The 14292-nt window shown below is 35.3% G+C and overlaps 4 protein-coding genes across 6 annotated transcripts; 2 read left to right on the forward strand and 2 right to left on the reverse strand.

Moving 5' to 3' along the window:
• Positions 1-3411: 3411 nt before the first annotated feature.
• LOC106423797 (mitochondrial import receptor subunit TOM6 homolog) lies at positions 3412-4600 on the forward strand. The gene is made up of 2 exons (XM_013864556.3): positions 3412-3663; positions 4467-4600. Exon 1 carries the CDS (start codon positions 3485-3487, stop codon positions 3647-3649), a length of 165 nt encoding a protein of 54 aa, XP_013720010.1. The 5' UTR covers positions 3412-3484; the 3' UTR covers positions 3650-3663; positions 4467-4600.
• Positions 4601-6483: 1883 nt separating this feature from the next.
• On the reverse strand, positions 6484-8607 carry LOC106423785 (30S ribosomal protein S17). 3 transcript variants are annotated; one of them, XR_007327427.1, is made up of 4 exons: positions 8371-8607; positions 8059-8233; positions 6947-7581; positions 6484-6865 (listed from the first exon to the last, which is right to left on the reverse strand). XR_007327427.1 is itself a non-coding variant. In XM_013864543.3 (3 exons), exons 1-2 carry the CDS (start codon positions 8530-8532, stop codon positions 8060-8062), a joined length of 336 nt encoding a protein of 111 aa, XP_013719997.1. In that variant the 5' UTR covers positions 8533-8607; the 3' UTR covers positions 7722-7964; position 8059. The 3 variants fall into 3 exon arrangements, 1 of the variants encoding a protein (XP_013719997.1); XR_007327426.1 differs by having other exon boundaries at positions 6947-7586; XM_013864543.3 differs by lacking the exons at positions 6484-6865; positions 6947-7581 and adding an exon at positions 7722-7964.
• LOC106423783 (CASP-like protein 5C3) lies at positions 6970-7716 on the forward strand. The gene is given in 5 exon segments (XM_013864542.3): positions 6970-7100; positions 7168-7195; positions 7197-7208; positions 7210-7305; positions 7394-7716. Coding segments are annotated over 5 exon segments (459 nt in total). The 3' UTR covers positions 7586-7716.
• A 49-nt stretch (positions 8608-8656) lies between the features above and the next one.
• On the reverse strand, positions 8657-12460 carry LOC106423846 (cytochrome c biogenesis protein CCS1, chloroplastic). The gene is made up of 8 exons (XM_013864605.3): positions 11994-12460; positions 11698-11917; positions 11504-11615; positions 11044-11316; positions 10693-10958; positions 10431-10587; positions 10272-10355; positions 8657-10163 (listed from the first exon to the last, which is right to left on the reverse strand). The coding sequence occupies exons 1-8, from the start codon at positions 12346-12348 to the stop codon at positions 10032-10034; spliced, it is 1599 nt and encodes a 532-aa protein (XP_013720059.1). The 5' UTR covers positions 12349-12460; the 3' UTR covers positions 8657-10031.
• Positions 12461-14292: the final 1832 nt, after the last annotated feature.

Here is a 14292-nt window from a genome sequence, read left to right on the forward strand (position 1 = left end):
TTTTTGTAAAATTAATTGTGACTGTGACTGAATCATTAGGAAAAGTGCTTATTTCAACCTGAACTTTACCCGTCGTGCTTATTTCCTCCCGAACTTTGAAGTGGTGGGTATTCCATACCAAATTACATAAAACTCTAAAATACTACATAAACTTTAAATGTTGTGTCTTTTCCTTTCTGAAATTTATAGTAGTGCATATTTTATACTGAATTAAACAAAAAACTCAAAAACACTACATAAATTCTCAAAATTGTGCTAATATATATATATTAATCGTCAAATGTGTTATTCAACCATTAATCCATCAAACGACGTCGTTTTTGATAAATTCTGTAAAATGTAAAATTAAAAAATACTATATAAACTCTCAAAATCGTGTTTATATATATATCGTCAACAAAAATATTAGTCATCCATTAATTTATCAAATGATGTCATTTTGGATAAATTCTGTAAAATTAAAAATTAATTTTTGGAAGGTTCAAATTCTCATACTGGTGGACAAGTAAGATCAGATTAAGTACTAGACTAAAGTAAATTTCTTGTATAAATTTGTAAAAAATAACTGATATTTAAGTTTTATTTTAATCAAATAAATATTATCAAAGTTTTATTGTTTCAGTTTTATAAAAAAAAAAATATAATCATTTATGTTTTAATTTAACTTTAAAAATTATTATTTTATAAATTTAGACCAATTATTATTAATTTAAATATTTACTTTATAGTATTACTAAGAATTGAACTATATTGCAAAATTTTAGAATTTTGTGTTGGTTTGCCTTTAGATCAGAGGCAAAAAAAAATTGTTTTTGATAAATTCTGTAAAATTTAAAATTTGAAAATATTACATAAACTTTCAAAATCGTTTATATATAGATTGACAATCAAAGATGTTAGTCATCCGTTAATTTATCAAAATAACGTCATTTTGGATAAATTTTGTAAAATTAAAAATTAATATGTAAACATGATTTTGAGAGTTTATGTAATATTTTTAAGGCGTTTAAAAATGTAGTATTTTTAAATTAAAAATGTAGTATTTTTAAATTAAAAATATAGTATTTTTAAATTAAAAATTTACAGAATTGATTAAAAACAACGTCGTTTGATAAATTATTGGTTGAATATCACCTTTGATGGTCAATATATATATAAGCACGATTTTGAGAGTTCATGTAGTATTTTTGAATTTTTGTTTAGTTCAATATGAATTATGCACTACTGTAAAGTTTGTGAAGAAAAAAACACAACGTTTAAAATTCATGTAGTATTTTTTGAGTTTTTATACAGTTCGGTATGAAATACGCACTATTACAAAGTTCGGGTAAGAATAAGCACGATGAGTAAATTTCATGTTGAAATAGGTACTTTTTCCAACTATCAAGCTATATAATTTTTTTGTTTAGTAGGTATGTAGATTCACCGGGAGTAATCTGCACATATAGATAGAAGTGATTGTCACTTGGAACTGGATAGAATTCTGGAGAAGGTAATTCTCTCAAGGACTCAGGTTTCATGATAGAAGCTATTATGGAAGAACTCGATTCTTACATCGAAATAAAAATACTTAAAGAATCCCATAAACAGAGATCAAGCTTGCGACAGTGAGAATCAATATCAATGTTCCTTCCCTCTCTCCAACTCTTTCTCCACCATCTCTCCAGTTCCACGCACCTCTCTCACTCCTTGCACCTCCTCTTTTCCATTAGACCCACAACAGCCCAAAGCTCTCGAATCTCTCATCCGCACCGTCAAAAACCCAAGCGACCACCGTCTCTCCTCCAACCCCCCACAATGCCATAACCTGCGACGCCGGCTCCGAATTCCGCCTCGTCACCTCCATCTCCTTCACAAACTGCTCCTCCGATCTCTCCATCTCATCCACGGGACCACAGCACCTAAATATCTCTCTCCATCTCTCGTCTCCCTCTCTTTCCTCAACAGCCATTTTATTTCCCACCACCTCGCCTCTCTGACTCACTCCATTCCTTCTCCGCCGCCGCAGCGGCCTCTCAGGACTCTACCTCGCTCTCTTGTTAACTTCATCTCACCATCTCCTCCAAACTCGTCTCTCCTCTGGTCTCTTCGTCGTCCTCGGAAGATCGTCTCCCTCACCATATCCCACGCGAATCTCTGCGACAACGTTCTTAAAACGCACTCAAATCTCACATTCATCGATTTATCTGATAAGAGGATCCACTTCGATTACTCAACTCTCCAACTTTAAATGGGTGTTGAGGATCAATACGACAGTCATAACTGAAAATCCCCTATAATTCGGAACATCATAATCGTAGCTTAAACATAAACAGATGAAACCTACATAAGTGATCAACTTATGAGATGTTTCACGGCAATGTTTTTTTAATTGAGTTCGTTTAAAAACATCATCATGGCCGCTTAATCTTTTTTCAGTAGAGAGTTCGGTTTAAAAATGTGTTCTCATATAACAAAGTCTTTGTTAGTTGTTCTATAGTAATATAAATTTAATTAGCGTAATGTTTTCTATATCCTACAAAAATCGTAACCGAGCTGAAACAAGCTTAGGTATCAATTGGAAATGGTTGTAAAAGTTGTGAAAAATCATTATTTAAAAAAAAAAAGTTATTTATAAAGTAATCATTCTTTAGTTTCAAAAATTAATTTAGAGCAAAATAATTAGAAAAGAAAAGATGTTATTTCTAAAAGAGAAAAAGATAAAAATAGCACTAAATCAAGTTTATGTTCTCAAACTAGCACTCAAGGTCAAAAGTCACAAAAATAGCACTTAATGTTTTATCAAAAGTCACAAACTTAGGGTTTAGAGTTAAAGGGTGGGGTTTAGGATTTAGGGTTTAGGGTTTATGGTTTAGAGTTTAGGGTTTAAGGTTTAGGGTTTAGGGTTTAGAGTTTAGGGTTTAGGGTTTAGAGTTTAGGGTTTAGGGTTTAGAGTTGAGAAATGAGGTTTTGGGGATAAGATTTCAAATTTGGAAAAATAAAAAAATTAAAATTTTCAAAGGATAAACTTAGAAAGGTGCTACTTTGGTCATTTTAGTTTTTGAGTGTTATTTTTGTGATATAAACTTAGAAAGTTGATATTTTGGAGATTTGCCCTTTCTAAAATCAGGGGTTTTAGAGTTTTTATTTAGTGTTTTGGATATTTTTAGAAATAAGTCACATCAAAGTAAAAAGAAAATCACAATCAAACTAATTTTAAATCCAAATTAAATCTACAGTCCCAACCAATGAAATCCGTATGTATATTCAAGTTTGTACTTAACCGAATGGAGTGCTCATATATTGTACTTAACCGAAAAACAAACCGAAAAAAAAAACAAATTGCACATCTCCCAGACTGGACTAAAAAGCCCGCTTAACGGCCCATAACCAAAAGTCGGCCTACCTATCTATTACTACATAAAAGGAGACGGCAAAACAATCGAGGGTTAGGGTTTTAGAATCTTAGAAAAGCGAGAGAGAGAGAGAGAGAAAGACAGCAACCATGTTTTCTGGAATGTTCATGGAGAAGCCAGACAAAGCCGTGGCTTTGAAGCAGCTACGGACCCATGTTGCTCTGTTCGGCGGCTGGGTTGTGGTTGTCCGTGCTGTTCCGTACATCCTCTCGTATTTCTCCGATTCCAAGGATGAGCTCAAGCTCGACTTCTAAGTCTCGATTTTCAGGTCAGTGGTAAACTTGATTCGACGATTCCTATTCAAATTGTGTCTTCAATTGATATGATTCTGCTTTCTAGATTATGTAACTTTTGATCTGAATTGAATTAGGGTTTGATCTATTGCTCTAAGATCTGAGTTTTGGTAAACTTGAAAGTTTCAATTTTTATTTATGATTGATCTTTTAGGTTATTATCTCCTGGCTATTCTTAGCTTAGGTTTCACAAGCTTGTTCATGTGATTGTGTTGATTAATCATTAAAGTATGATATGCTTCAGCTTATGACTTAGATGAGAATACTTTCATTGTGAAGCTATCATGTATTTGTAGTAAATTAGTCCGGACTGTTGAGGTATTGACTATATATATACTTAGGCAAGCTAGTTTTCACCTTTTTTATGCTGGCATGAGAGTCTTCTTGAGGACTTTTTTTTGGCAAGCCTGTTAAATGCATCATGCATCATTGATATATAGGTATGACGTTGTCTTATATATACCAAATTAGCCCATGCAGATTTAAGATTGCTGAGTATTAAATATATTTACTTACTACATATTCAAGCTAGTTTGGCCCATTTTGTGCTGGCGTGAAAGTCTTCTTTAAGAAATGTTGACGTTTCAATATCCAGAACATGATAGAGCAATCTTCTGTTTATGAGTAGTAAGTAGAGAGTGTGCATCTGAAATTTTTTTCATATAAATAATTATGTGTGTGGTCACCATGTTATCGATTCAGCATTTCTCTGCACATTTCAAATGTTTCGACTCTTAGGCTTACTAAAAAGATGACATCTCCTTTCATCTTTGTGCAGTGTTGAAGAGGTGATATTTAGATGCACTGTGAAGCAATGCAAGACATTGTTTTTGGCGTATTTGCAATTTTCTTTGGACTTGAAATAACCATGATGTGAGACATAAAAGTTATTATAGTGATGTACTTTTGCTATTCGTTTGTTACTTTGGTTTCTCATCTCTCGTATCCTTTCTTCTCTTCTGATTTATTGGAAAGAGTATTATGAGCGTGGTCGTTATAAATCATCTTAAGCTTTCTACAAACGACATGCTTATCGAATTCTTCCCAAAATTGTCTTGAATCTGCAAAATCTTCTCTTCTGCTGCATTCTACTTATCAGACCCAAAAAATTAAAAGCGTTTTAATTGTGAAACTAGTAAAAACAGTACATTTCCAAGAACATCTCTGTAGTAGGTTTTCATCAGAGTATCCTATATATAATGTTAAATATAATTTACTTTTAAATTAAATTTTTTTAAAAAAATTAAACCAATCACAAAGATTTTGAAGCAATGTATAAATTTGTCGGTCTTTGATTCGATACTTGAAACTAAAACTGATATTTGCTTGGTCAGATAATTAAGCTTTATTTACAAAATTTGGAGTTGAACTATTTGTCGGTATTAACCATTCAAAACACTATTTGGATATCATCTCATAGATCCAGGGGTGGACACCAATTACTCAGAATTTTTGGTATATTTAGCATTTGGTTTGACTTGTAAGAATAGTAAAATTTTGGACTTCAACTTTGTTTGTTAAGAACGAGTATTTGAAGTTTCAAATAATCGTTAAAAATGATAGACTTGCAAATTACTTATCTTGCTTTATTATTTCCAAGTTACTTAATAATTAATAGTAAGTTATTTGATAATTCATTAGAATTCAAAGTTAAATAATTTTTTTATTTATAAAAGATATCTCATTATTTTCTTATGTTTAAGTCAATTCGAGAAACATAATATATAGAAAATAGAAAACTCCAAAATGTTCATATAAATATATCACTTATGTTTGATTAAATAAAAATATAAACTAGTTATTTAACTATGATTTAAGAAAATATATTTTTATTCATTAAAAAAACGAGAGTAACAAACCATACAACACTAAGTAGTTACTTTTATTTTAATATTTGTTTTATACTTGTGAGTAATTTAAACAGTTTACTTGATATTCGATCTACTCAGACCAAGTACCCAACTTTATGGATCAATACTGACCAAGTAGCAAATACATGCAAATAACAAGTAATTCTCACGAAATAGCAATAGAACTCTTCCAACGTTCGTAACTCATGGTCTAATTAGACAACATATGGCTTAACATAGGAGTCATATCCTATCTAGGCAATTTTTTTTAGAAATGATACATTTATTTCCATGTTTTCCGGCTACTTTATCATCTACTTTGATTTCACGAACAATCACATTTGGAGAGCGCGGTATAACAAAGAATTGTATGTTGCGTTCGAAAAAGATGAATCGCTCCCGAAAAAGAATCTATTGATTATTTCTCAATTGGTTGGACCATAGATACGACGATTTACTTTGCGGACGACGTCTCTGGTTAAAACCCAGGAGGTTGCAAATTTTAAACCGATGCAGTTTCTATGTTCATCCATATCTATAGTTACAGAAAATGAGCAAGTAAATTACATTTTTTGATAAACTTTCAAAAGAAAATTGTTTCTTTTTTTTAGGTTTCTACTTTATTTTAAAAGTCTTCTTCAAATACATATAATTAGTTGTTGGAAATTTTTATAAAATTGAAAAGCAAAAAATAAAAAGAAAACAGTATTGCAAAAATTGTCAGATTCTTCTACGACTTATTTTCTGATTGCAAGAAGTTTAATGAAATCCGTAATTTTTCTGGGTTCTGGATAATAATCGGTTGCTAAATCTTTTATCCACAGTTGAGATTCGAATCTAACATCTCTATCTTGAGGGCAAATTTTTTACTAGTAGATGTAACAGCTATGGATTTTTTTCTTTAATTTCTTGAAATTAAATGTGTTATATAATTTGAATTATATATAGATTTCAACTAAAATATATTATTATTATGAAATACTATATGAGAACAAAATTATCCGGTAATGATACTCTGAAATGTCTTCTAATTTCTAAAACCAGTCAACTTTTTGTATTAAATGGAAAAACATCAAGAAAAGAATAAAATAAAGGGAGGGGTTGGGAAATGAAGGAAGAAAGGAATAATAGTGTTTGCTCCGACATTTGCTCAGCTTTGTCTGATGAATACAGACCACAACTCTCCTCAACATGAACAGTCTTCTCTTTTCCACCATTCGTAACTCTTACAAACAAACGTGCGAACCAGAAACTCTCATCAACTTGTCCTTCTTTTAATCCTCCCTTCTTCTTCGTCATGATCATGATCTTCATATCTTTGATTTCACTAGAAAACATTAAAAACCCAGATGATCTAATAGAAAACTCCATCTCAAAAGTTTATCTTTTCAGATAAGCGCTAACTTACGTGCTACTCAAGCAAAGCTGGTGATGGTGGAGGTTCCTGGTTCTGTTGGCACAAGTGCAAGCCTTTCCTTGAGATTAGGTCAAACATTGTTAGCATTTGGTGCTCTTCTCTTCATGACCATCGGTGTTCGTTTCTACCAATTCACAGCTTTCTGGTAATGTATATAGATCCCAACTCCAGATTACATATCATGAACGAACCCTAATAACTTTAATCTTCAGCTACTTGGTGACGATCATGGCTTTAGCTAATACCATGGAACCTGACTGACACTAGCAATGGTAGATATCTATTGTGTTCTTCTCAACCAACCATTTCAAAAGCCACGAATCCTTCTCGCCATCTCAATTGGTGATTGGGTAACGTAGTTACATTTTCTAACGCTTACTGGGAAAGGAGTCTCCAATATTTTGATCTGATCTTTGACAATTTTTTTTGTGTTTGAAGGTGGTGTCTGTTCTAGCGTTGGCTTCAGCTTCATCAGCAGCCAGTGTTGTGGATCTTTTGCGATCAGACGAATCAGTTTGCCCTCCAACAATCTGCAACAGATACCAGTTTGCAGCCACATTAGCTTTCTTGACTTGGTTCTTGTCTCTTTCTTCTTCTCTCTTCAACCTCTGGTTACTTCCTTCTCTCTGATCTAAAGAAGATTAGATGACAAAGACAACTAAACAAAATAGATAGGTAGCAAGAAACAAAAATGTCAATAGAAACTCGATTTTTGTATTGATGACAGTTGATATAGATATACCAAAAATGAGAGTGAAAAAGCTGATGTTGCAATCAAATTTAAATAGCCACACAGATTTGTGTAACAAAGAAGCATTCCATCATCAAGAAGGTTCACTCACTGTTTCATTCATGCACATTGCACATATGTTACCAAAATGGCATAACAAGATATCAAAAGCTCACCAAGTGAGAGTTTACTAACAGTCTTATTCATAAAACTTCCACTACATTATCTATTAGGACCATCAAATAACTCGTAATCATCCCAGGAAAAACAAACACCATCCTGAAACATCAAGTTTGATCAGTATTATAAAGGCAAATCCAGTAGCAGAGATTACTAAACAGTTAAGCGCAAGAGCAAAGGAGTAATCAATCACCTTAAGAGGTAGAGGATGGAGCAGTAGAGTCAGCAATGGAGGCCGAGGAAGTTGATGCAGAAGCAGCAATAGCAGCGGCTGCGGCTTGAGGAGAATAGATGCGAGCTTTCTTGATAATCTCAGCGACAACCCAATGCTTATTCTTGCTCAACGGCCTCGAGGGATCTAACTTCACCTACACAACAGTTTTTGTCAGAGATCAAACATTCACCAAGCTAAAAGACGCAACTTTTTCACTAAACCATCACAAAAGTTTCGACTTTTCGCAATCAAAGACAATTTCGAAGAGAAATGAGATGGAGAAAAGATTACTCGATCGCCGATGTTGCAGGAGTCTTTCTCGTCGTGAGCCATGAACTTGGAAGTGCGCTTGACGTAGCGATTGTAGAGCTTGTTGTGGAAGAGCCTGTCCACGGCGACGACTACTGATTTCTGCATCTTGTTCGATACCACTGTGCCTATCACTGGCTTCATCCTTTCCTTCCTTCCTTCTTGAGAATCAACAAAGATCGGAGAGAAGATGAACAGTGAAAATGAAATGATTCTCGTGTTGTCTAGGGTTCTTTTGGCCCAACAATTTGTGGTGAAAAAAATAAAAAAAAAGTGATGGTCCAATTGGAGCCGGCTTATTGGGTCATAGTGGGCTCGGGAGGCACCGGCCCGTAATCCTTCCACCGTCGAAAACGGGAGGTGGACGCTGCTCTGTGAAACCAGCCTCACGCAGTCTCCTCCGCTCTAAGAGTGTCCGAACCACAAGCCTTCGCTCGAGTCCGAACACTCGACTCCCGACTTGGAACGGGCAGGCCAGTAGATAGTCTTTCCGAGTCAGGCCCAAAGAGATCGGCCCAACGTCCCATCGCCTTATTGTCCCCACTTGGATTACAAGCCCGCGTTACCAGGCTCGACGTACATTGTAAGTGAGCTAAACACATATATACAACAAGCAAACGTTTGTTTTCCCCGATGTGGGACTTTACTAGCTAAAAAACATTTTAGTTTCTATACGACAGCGTTCTGCTCGCATCTTCAGTTGCACAGTCTGAATTAATCTCCGACTTATTTATTCATTCATCCTCTCTCAACTCTTACTTTATCTTCCAAACGGAAACAAAACCTGTAATAACCTTCAGAGTTCAGAGTTTGTGAAGTTTGCCTCTGGGGGATTTGAAAATCCTGAAAACATTTTGATATGTTAATTGATGATATAGCACTGAGGTTGCGATAAATAACAGTGATGGAGAACCAATTCATCTCTACCTTTTATGTCACTGTCTTCTCCCTCTGGCTATTGAATTCTTAAGACTTGAACAGTTTTTGTCAGTTCTTGCGTTTGAGATGTATATTATGGCTAGATTTTCATGTAAGCATTGCTTTTCAACAGATTGTTCAAAGCTTCAGATTCAGGAGGCATTTCTGGCAAATGGAATGTAACTTGATGTTCCTGAGGATGGATGATACCACTTCTTGTTGTGATTTGCTCATGTCTATGAAATTTAGTTGCAATCTCTGTTGTTGATGATCTAATTCTAAAGACCGGATGTAGAAAGGTCTGATTGTTTGTGTTGGTGCAGCAACCAATGATGGATCCATGAGAGAAGATATTGACTTCTCTTTACAAGCAAGATCAACTGATCATGCATTTGATCTTGACAATGAAGTTGATCATTAGGTTTCAGAAACTGTGTTATTATGCAGTTAGAGAGATCATATAATTTGACGAACAAACAACCTTACCCACAAACGAAATAACAAAATAGTATCCACCCTATATATTCTAACTTTACTGTGTAGAATCAGTAACCTTCAAAACAAAATTTACAAGCAAATCAATTCTGAAGTTTCAAGTTTAAATAGCTTCTCTCTCTCTTCCCATATAATCAGCAGCAACATGTGTAGAATGCTCTCTCAAGTCTCAAGTGTGTTCCTTGAAAATTATATACCTTTCTGTACAGCTTTACTGGTCTGTCTAGAGACTAATCAACTGAAGTCTTGATTAGCTCGGGAACTTGATCCAGCAAACGATTCATGTCATCAGGGAACTCGTTCTTGGCTCTGTTGGTTCTTCCCCCCACCATCAATGTTGTTCCGTTTTGTAGTGCCCATATCTTCATATCATGTTTCACGCAAAACAACATAAGAGGCTGTACTTCAATAAATGCCAATGGAACAAAATGGTATAAAACAAGATGTTTGATAGATATTGTTACTGTTACCTGTGAATGGGATAAGTAACTGATACAGGTTGTGAGCATTAGAGCACCAAAACCAGCATACACCACTGGTACTCCTGGGTCAGTCTGAGAAACAAAGACCAAGAACATGTTATATTTCTATTTTTTGTGTCGAAATAAACTTTCACCATAGCTTTGTACCTTTAACTCAAGACCAGTGCTTCCTATTGCATCCTCAATCACAATCTTCATACCATCGATCTCAATGGGAAGCTTGGAGTTTGGTCTCCTTATTCCTGCGAATTTTCCTTCCAAATCATACACAACAATCGATTGTAGATCCCTAGCAAGCATCGATCTGCAAAAAGAAAACTCAAGTTGAGCGAAGTTAAAGCCTGTACTAGAAACCACAATGTAACTCCATCTCTTGTGCTGGGTTTAGTTGTAAAGAGAGGGTTCTTACATTCCTTTGACATTGGGAGCATTAGTATCACCAACTGGTAAGAAGGTCCCATATAACTTCTTGTCTCCATTGATCTTAATAGGTGCCATAGCCAAGTTGAATGGTCCTTCACCATCTTTACTCACCTGCAAAGCCGAGAAACTCCAATCTGTCTGGTATATAGTGACCCCACCGTATCTCAACGGATCATTGACACTAATCGTCTTTCTCACAACCTCTTTCCCATTAAGGTCACGTAGTGAAAGATCAGAATGAAACTGTGATACCTACAATAATTCAATGAATACTTAACTGTGAATGGTCACAAGACATAGCCAGAGAGCAGAGAAAGCAGAACAAAACAGTATTCACCTCTCCACTATCGTAATAGTCCATGGTGAATCTGTTAACATGAACTTCGGTATTAAAAGAATCTGTTGGAACAGAGAGAAACCCAATAGGACCCAAGACATCTCCCATGACAAAATTAAGCCCTTGAGGAACAGTGACGGAGCCTCTAAAGCTCCCGGTGGCACTAAGTGTTCCACCAACCATGATCAGAATCATTGCTATATGTACTCCAATAGGCGCAAACCTACCAGCCAAACCCTTGAAAGCATACAATGACGGACCCTTCATAAACACCTGCACAAACAAACAAACTGAGAAATCACTACTACTATAACAAGACAATAAAATTCGGTTTAGGCGTTTAAAAAGTCGGTCTAGGCACCCGTCTAAACAATGCGCCTAACCACCGCCTAGCGATTTCTTAAACATTGAATACTACTATAACAAGACAATCAAACTATCTATACACTAGGGTCCTGACCTCATAACCATCACCCATCAAGATCACACCCAAGTCTTGAATAGAAGCTCTTGGAAGAGACTCTGCAAAATCCTGCTTCTTGATAGCGTCATCAGACTTCATAAAACTCCATCTGAAAGTTCATGTGTTTCCCTTAGCAAATCTCTATTAAGCAAGAAACAAAAAAAAAAGCTCTGGATTTAAAAAACACAGACCTTCTTGCAACCTTAACAAGAGGAATCTGAGTGGTATAAGTACAAGCCATAAGTGAAGCTGCCAAGAGAGCCAGCATCCCAAGGAAAATAGGAGCAGAGTACATATGATCCAACCCAAGAGCGAAGATCCATCTCCAAGTGAAGAACCCCAACACAGGACTATCCTCTGGATACTTTTCGAAATAGAACTCAGGCGTTTCGCCTTGCTCAATCACAGTGCCTAAAAGGATGAAACTTTCATCAGTTTCCATGACAATGCAACAAACCCAAGTGAGTTCAAAAGTATTATAGCTTACCGAGAGCCATGAGAGCAGCAATGGTGGACATCTCTGTGATAGCAAGAGGGAGATTAGATAGTACTGACAACACCTTTCTCGGTAGCTTCTTCAGAAACCCTCCTCCTCCTCCTCCTCCGCCGTTACCACCTCCTTTCTCGGAACTCTCTTCAGTAACCGGCGGGGCGGAATCGGAGAGGGAGATGGTTTTGGTGATGCTTCCGGTCTTGTTCCCATCTTGAGGATTCTGAAGCTTGCAATTGGTGGTTAGGGAGATGGTGCGAGTTCTGTAGAAGCGGGGAGAGGGACGAGAGAGAGGACATTGGGGATTGAGTTTGGAGAAGTGGAGAATCTTAGGGTTTAGGGTTACGATCATTTTCGAATTTGGGGGAGTTTAGCTCAATCTCCTCCACATTTCTTCAGTCTTCTTCTGCTGTGTGTGGGGATGAAAATGGAGCTTTGGCAGTTCTGTTATCTTGTGTTTTTTTTTGAAGGAGAAGATGAGATATTTTGATCTGAACCGGTTTTATACTTAACCGGGGGAGATAAATATCTCGGTTTATTCGCTCGGTCCGCTACATAGCAGAGAAAACATCCACCAATCATCATATTATAATAATTTTGTAAGAATTCACGTCGTTAAACTGACAAGTATCTTTATTGATTTTTGCTTCCGCGTCGTCAATTCTTACAAAATTATTATAATATGATTGGTCGATGTTTTTTAGTTTTTATTTATTTTAATTAGATCTAAAAAAAAAAGTAAGTTTATAACCGATTAATACCACTTACCAAATAATCTACATAATATTATTTATGGTAACTAATTGTTAAAATTTTAGAAAGAATAATAATGTTGATCAATTTTTTTATATTTATAAAATACCTAAAATATTAATAAACAACAAACAGTTTATATAAATCAATATAATGATTTTATATTCTTATTTAAAGCATTATATTTTATATAAACTATTATAATAATCATTAACATCTTATAAAGTTCACATAATATGTTTTATAAAATTACAAAAACATTTATAAAATTATTTATCATGGCTTATTATATATTTAAATTATTATAAAAAAGTCATCTATAAAAGTTTATAACTTAATTTATACAATCTATTTTAAAATTTTATCCTACCATCCTACTATATATTAATTGAGAAGTTACTTAAGAGATTTTTTCTTATATGTCGATCATTGATGAAATCTTTAAAAATGTTATAAATTGAATGGTCGATAATTTTTAATTTTTATTTATTTTAATTAGATTTTTTTTTAAAAAAAATAAGTATATAAACAGTGAATATCACTTACCAAATAATCTACATAATATTACAAATAATTATTTATGGTAACTAATTGTTAAAACTATAGAAAAAGTAATGATGTTTGATTAATTTAATAATTTGATGGTGACTCTCGACGAAGGCGATATCGATTCTCAAAACCCTAGCAATGGCGGCGCTCTTAAGGACTCTTCTCTGTCCGCCGATCCCTCGAAGGCTTTTTCACTTTCAGAGGATGTGGGTGTAGAAAAGACGGATGCGATACGAACTTCGCCTTGGAAGAGGGGTTCCGACTGTGATTTCTCGGTGACGGCGATTGATATAGTTGACGGTGTAGCTTCAATGCTCATTCCGGAGGAGGTTTTTGATGAGGCGGAGTTACTTTGGAAGAGTTATGAAGTGGGGTACTTCATTGGCGACGCTCCCCACGTGGGATATATCCATGCCACAATTAACAGAATTTGGGCTTCTCCAAACGGTGGGTCGAAGATTGATGTCCAGTTCATTGAGAAAAACACGGTCTTGTTTTGTATTGAGAATGGTCATACTAGACCACGGGTGATCCAGAGGCTGTATTGGCATATCTCCGATGTGCCTTTGGTGGTTAGTGAGTGGTCTCCAGAATCTGCTTTGAAGCCTCCAGATCTTTCGGCGATGCCTTTGTGGATTGATCTGAAAGGTGTTCCTAATGGTCTCTTTTCCCATAAGGGATTGAAGTGCCTAACAAGAGCTGCTGGGAAGTTTGTCAAGCTTCACCCCCATACAGAAAAATGTACTCGATTGGATATTTCTCGTGTCTTGGCGGAGGTGAATCTACATGATCCATTGGTTGAGAAAATTGAGTTTAAAGATAAGAATGTAATAAAGTGTGAGATTGAAGTCAAGTACCCATGGCTCCCACCTCGATGCTGTGTGTGTAAAGGATGGGGACATAAGGGCTCAGAGTGTAAGTCAACATGAGTCGCCATTCTTAAAAGAGGTGTAGCGGCAGAGGAAGTAGATGCAGCAAAATCATGTTTGGAAGT

The sequence above is a fragment of the Brassica napus genome, chromosome C8, assembly GCF_020379485.1.
Source record: "Brassica napus cultivar Da-Ae chromosome C8, Da-Ae, whole genome shotgun sequence".
Classification (NCBI taxonomy): Eukaryota; Viridiplantae; Streptophyta; class Magnoliopsida; order Brassicales; family Brassicaceae; genus Brassica; species Brassica napus.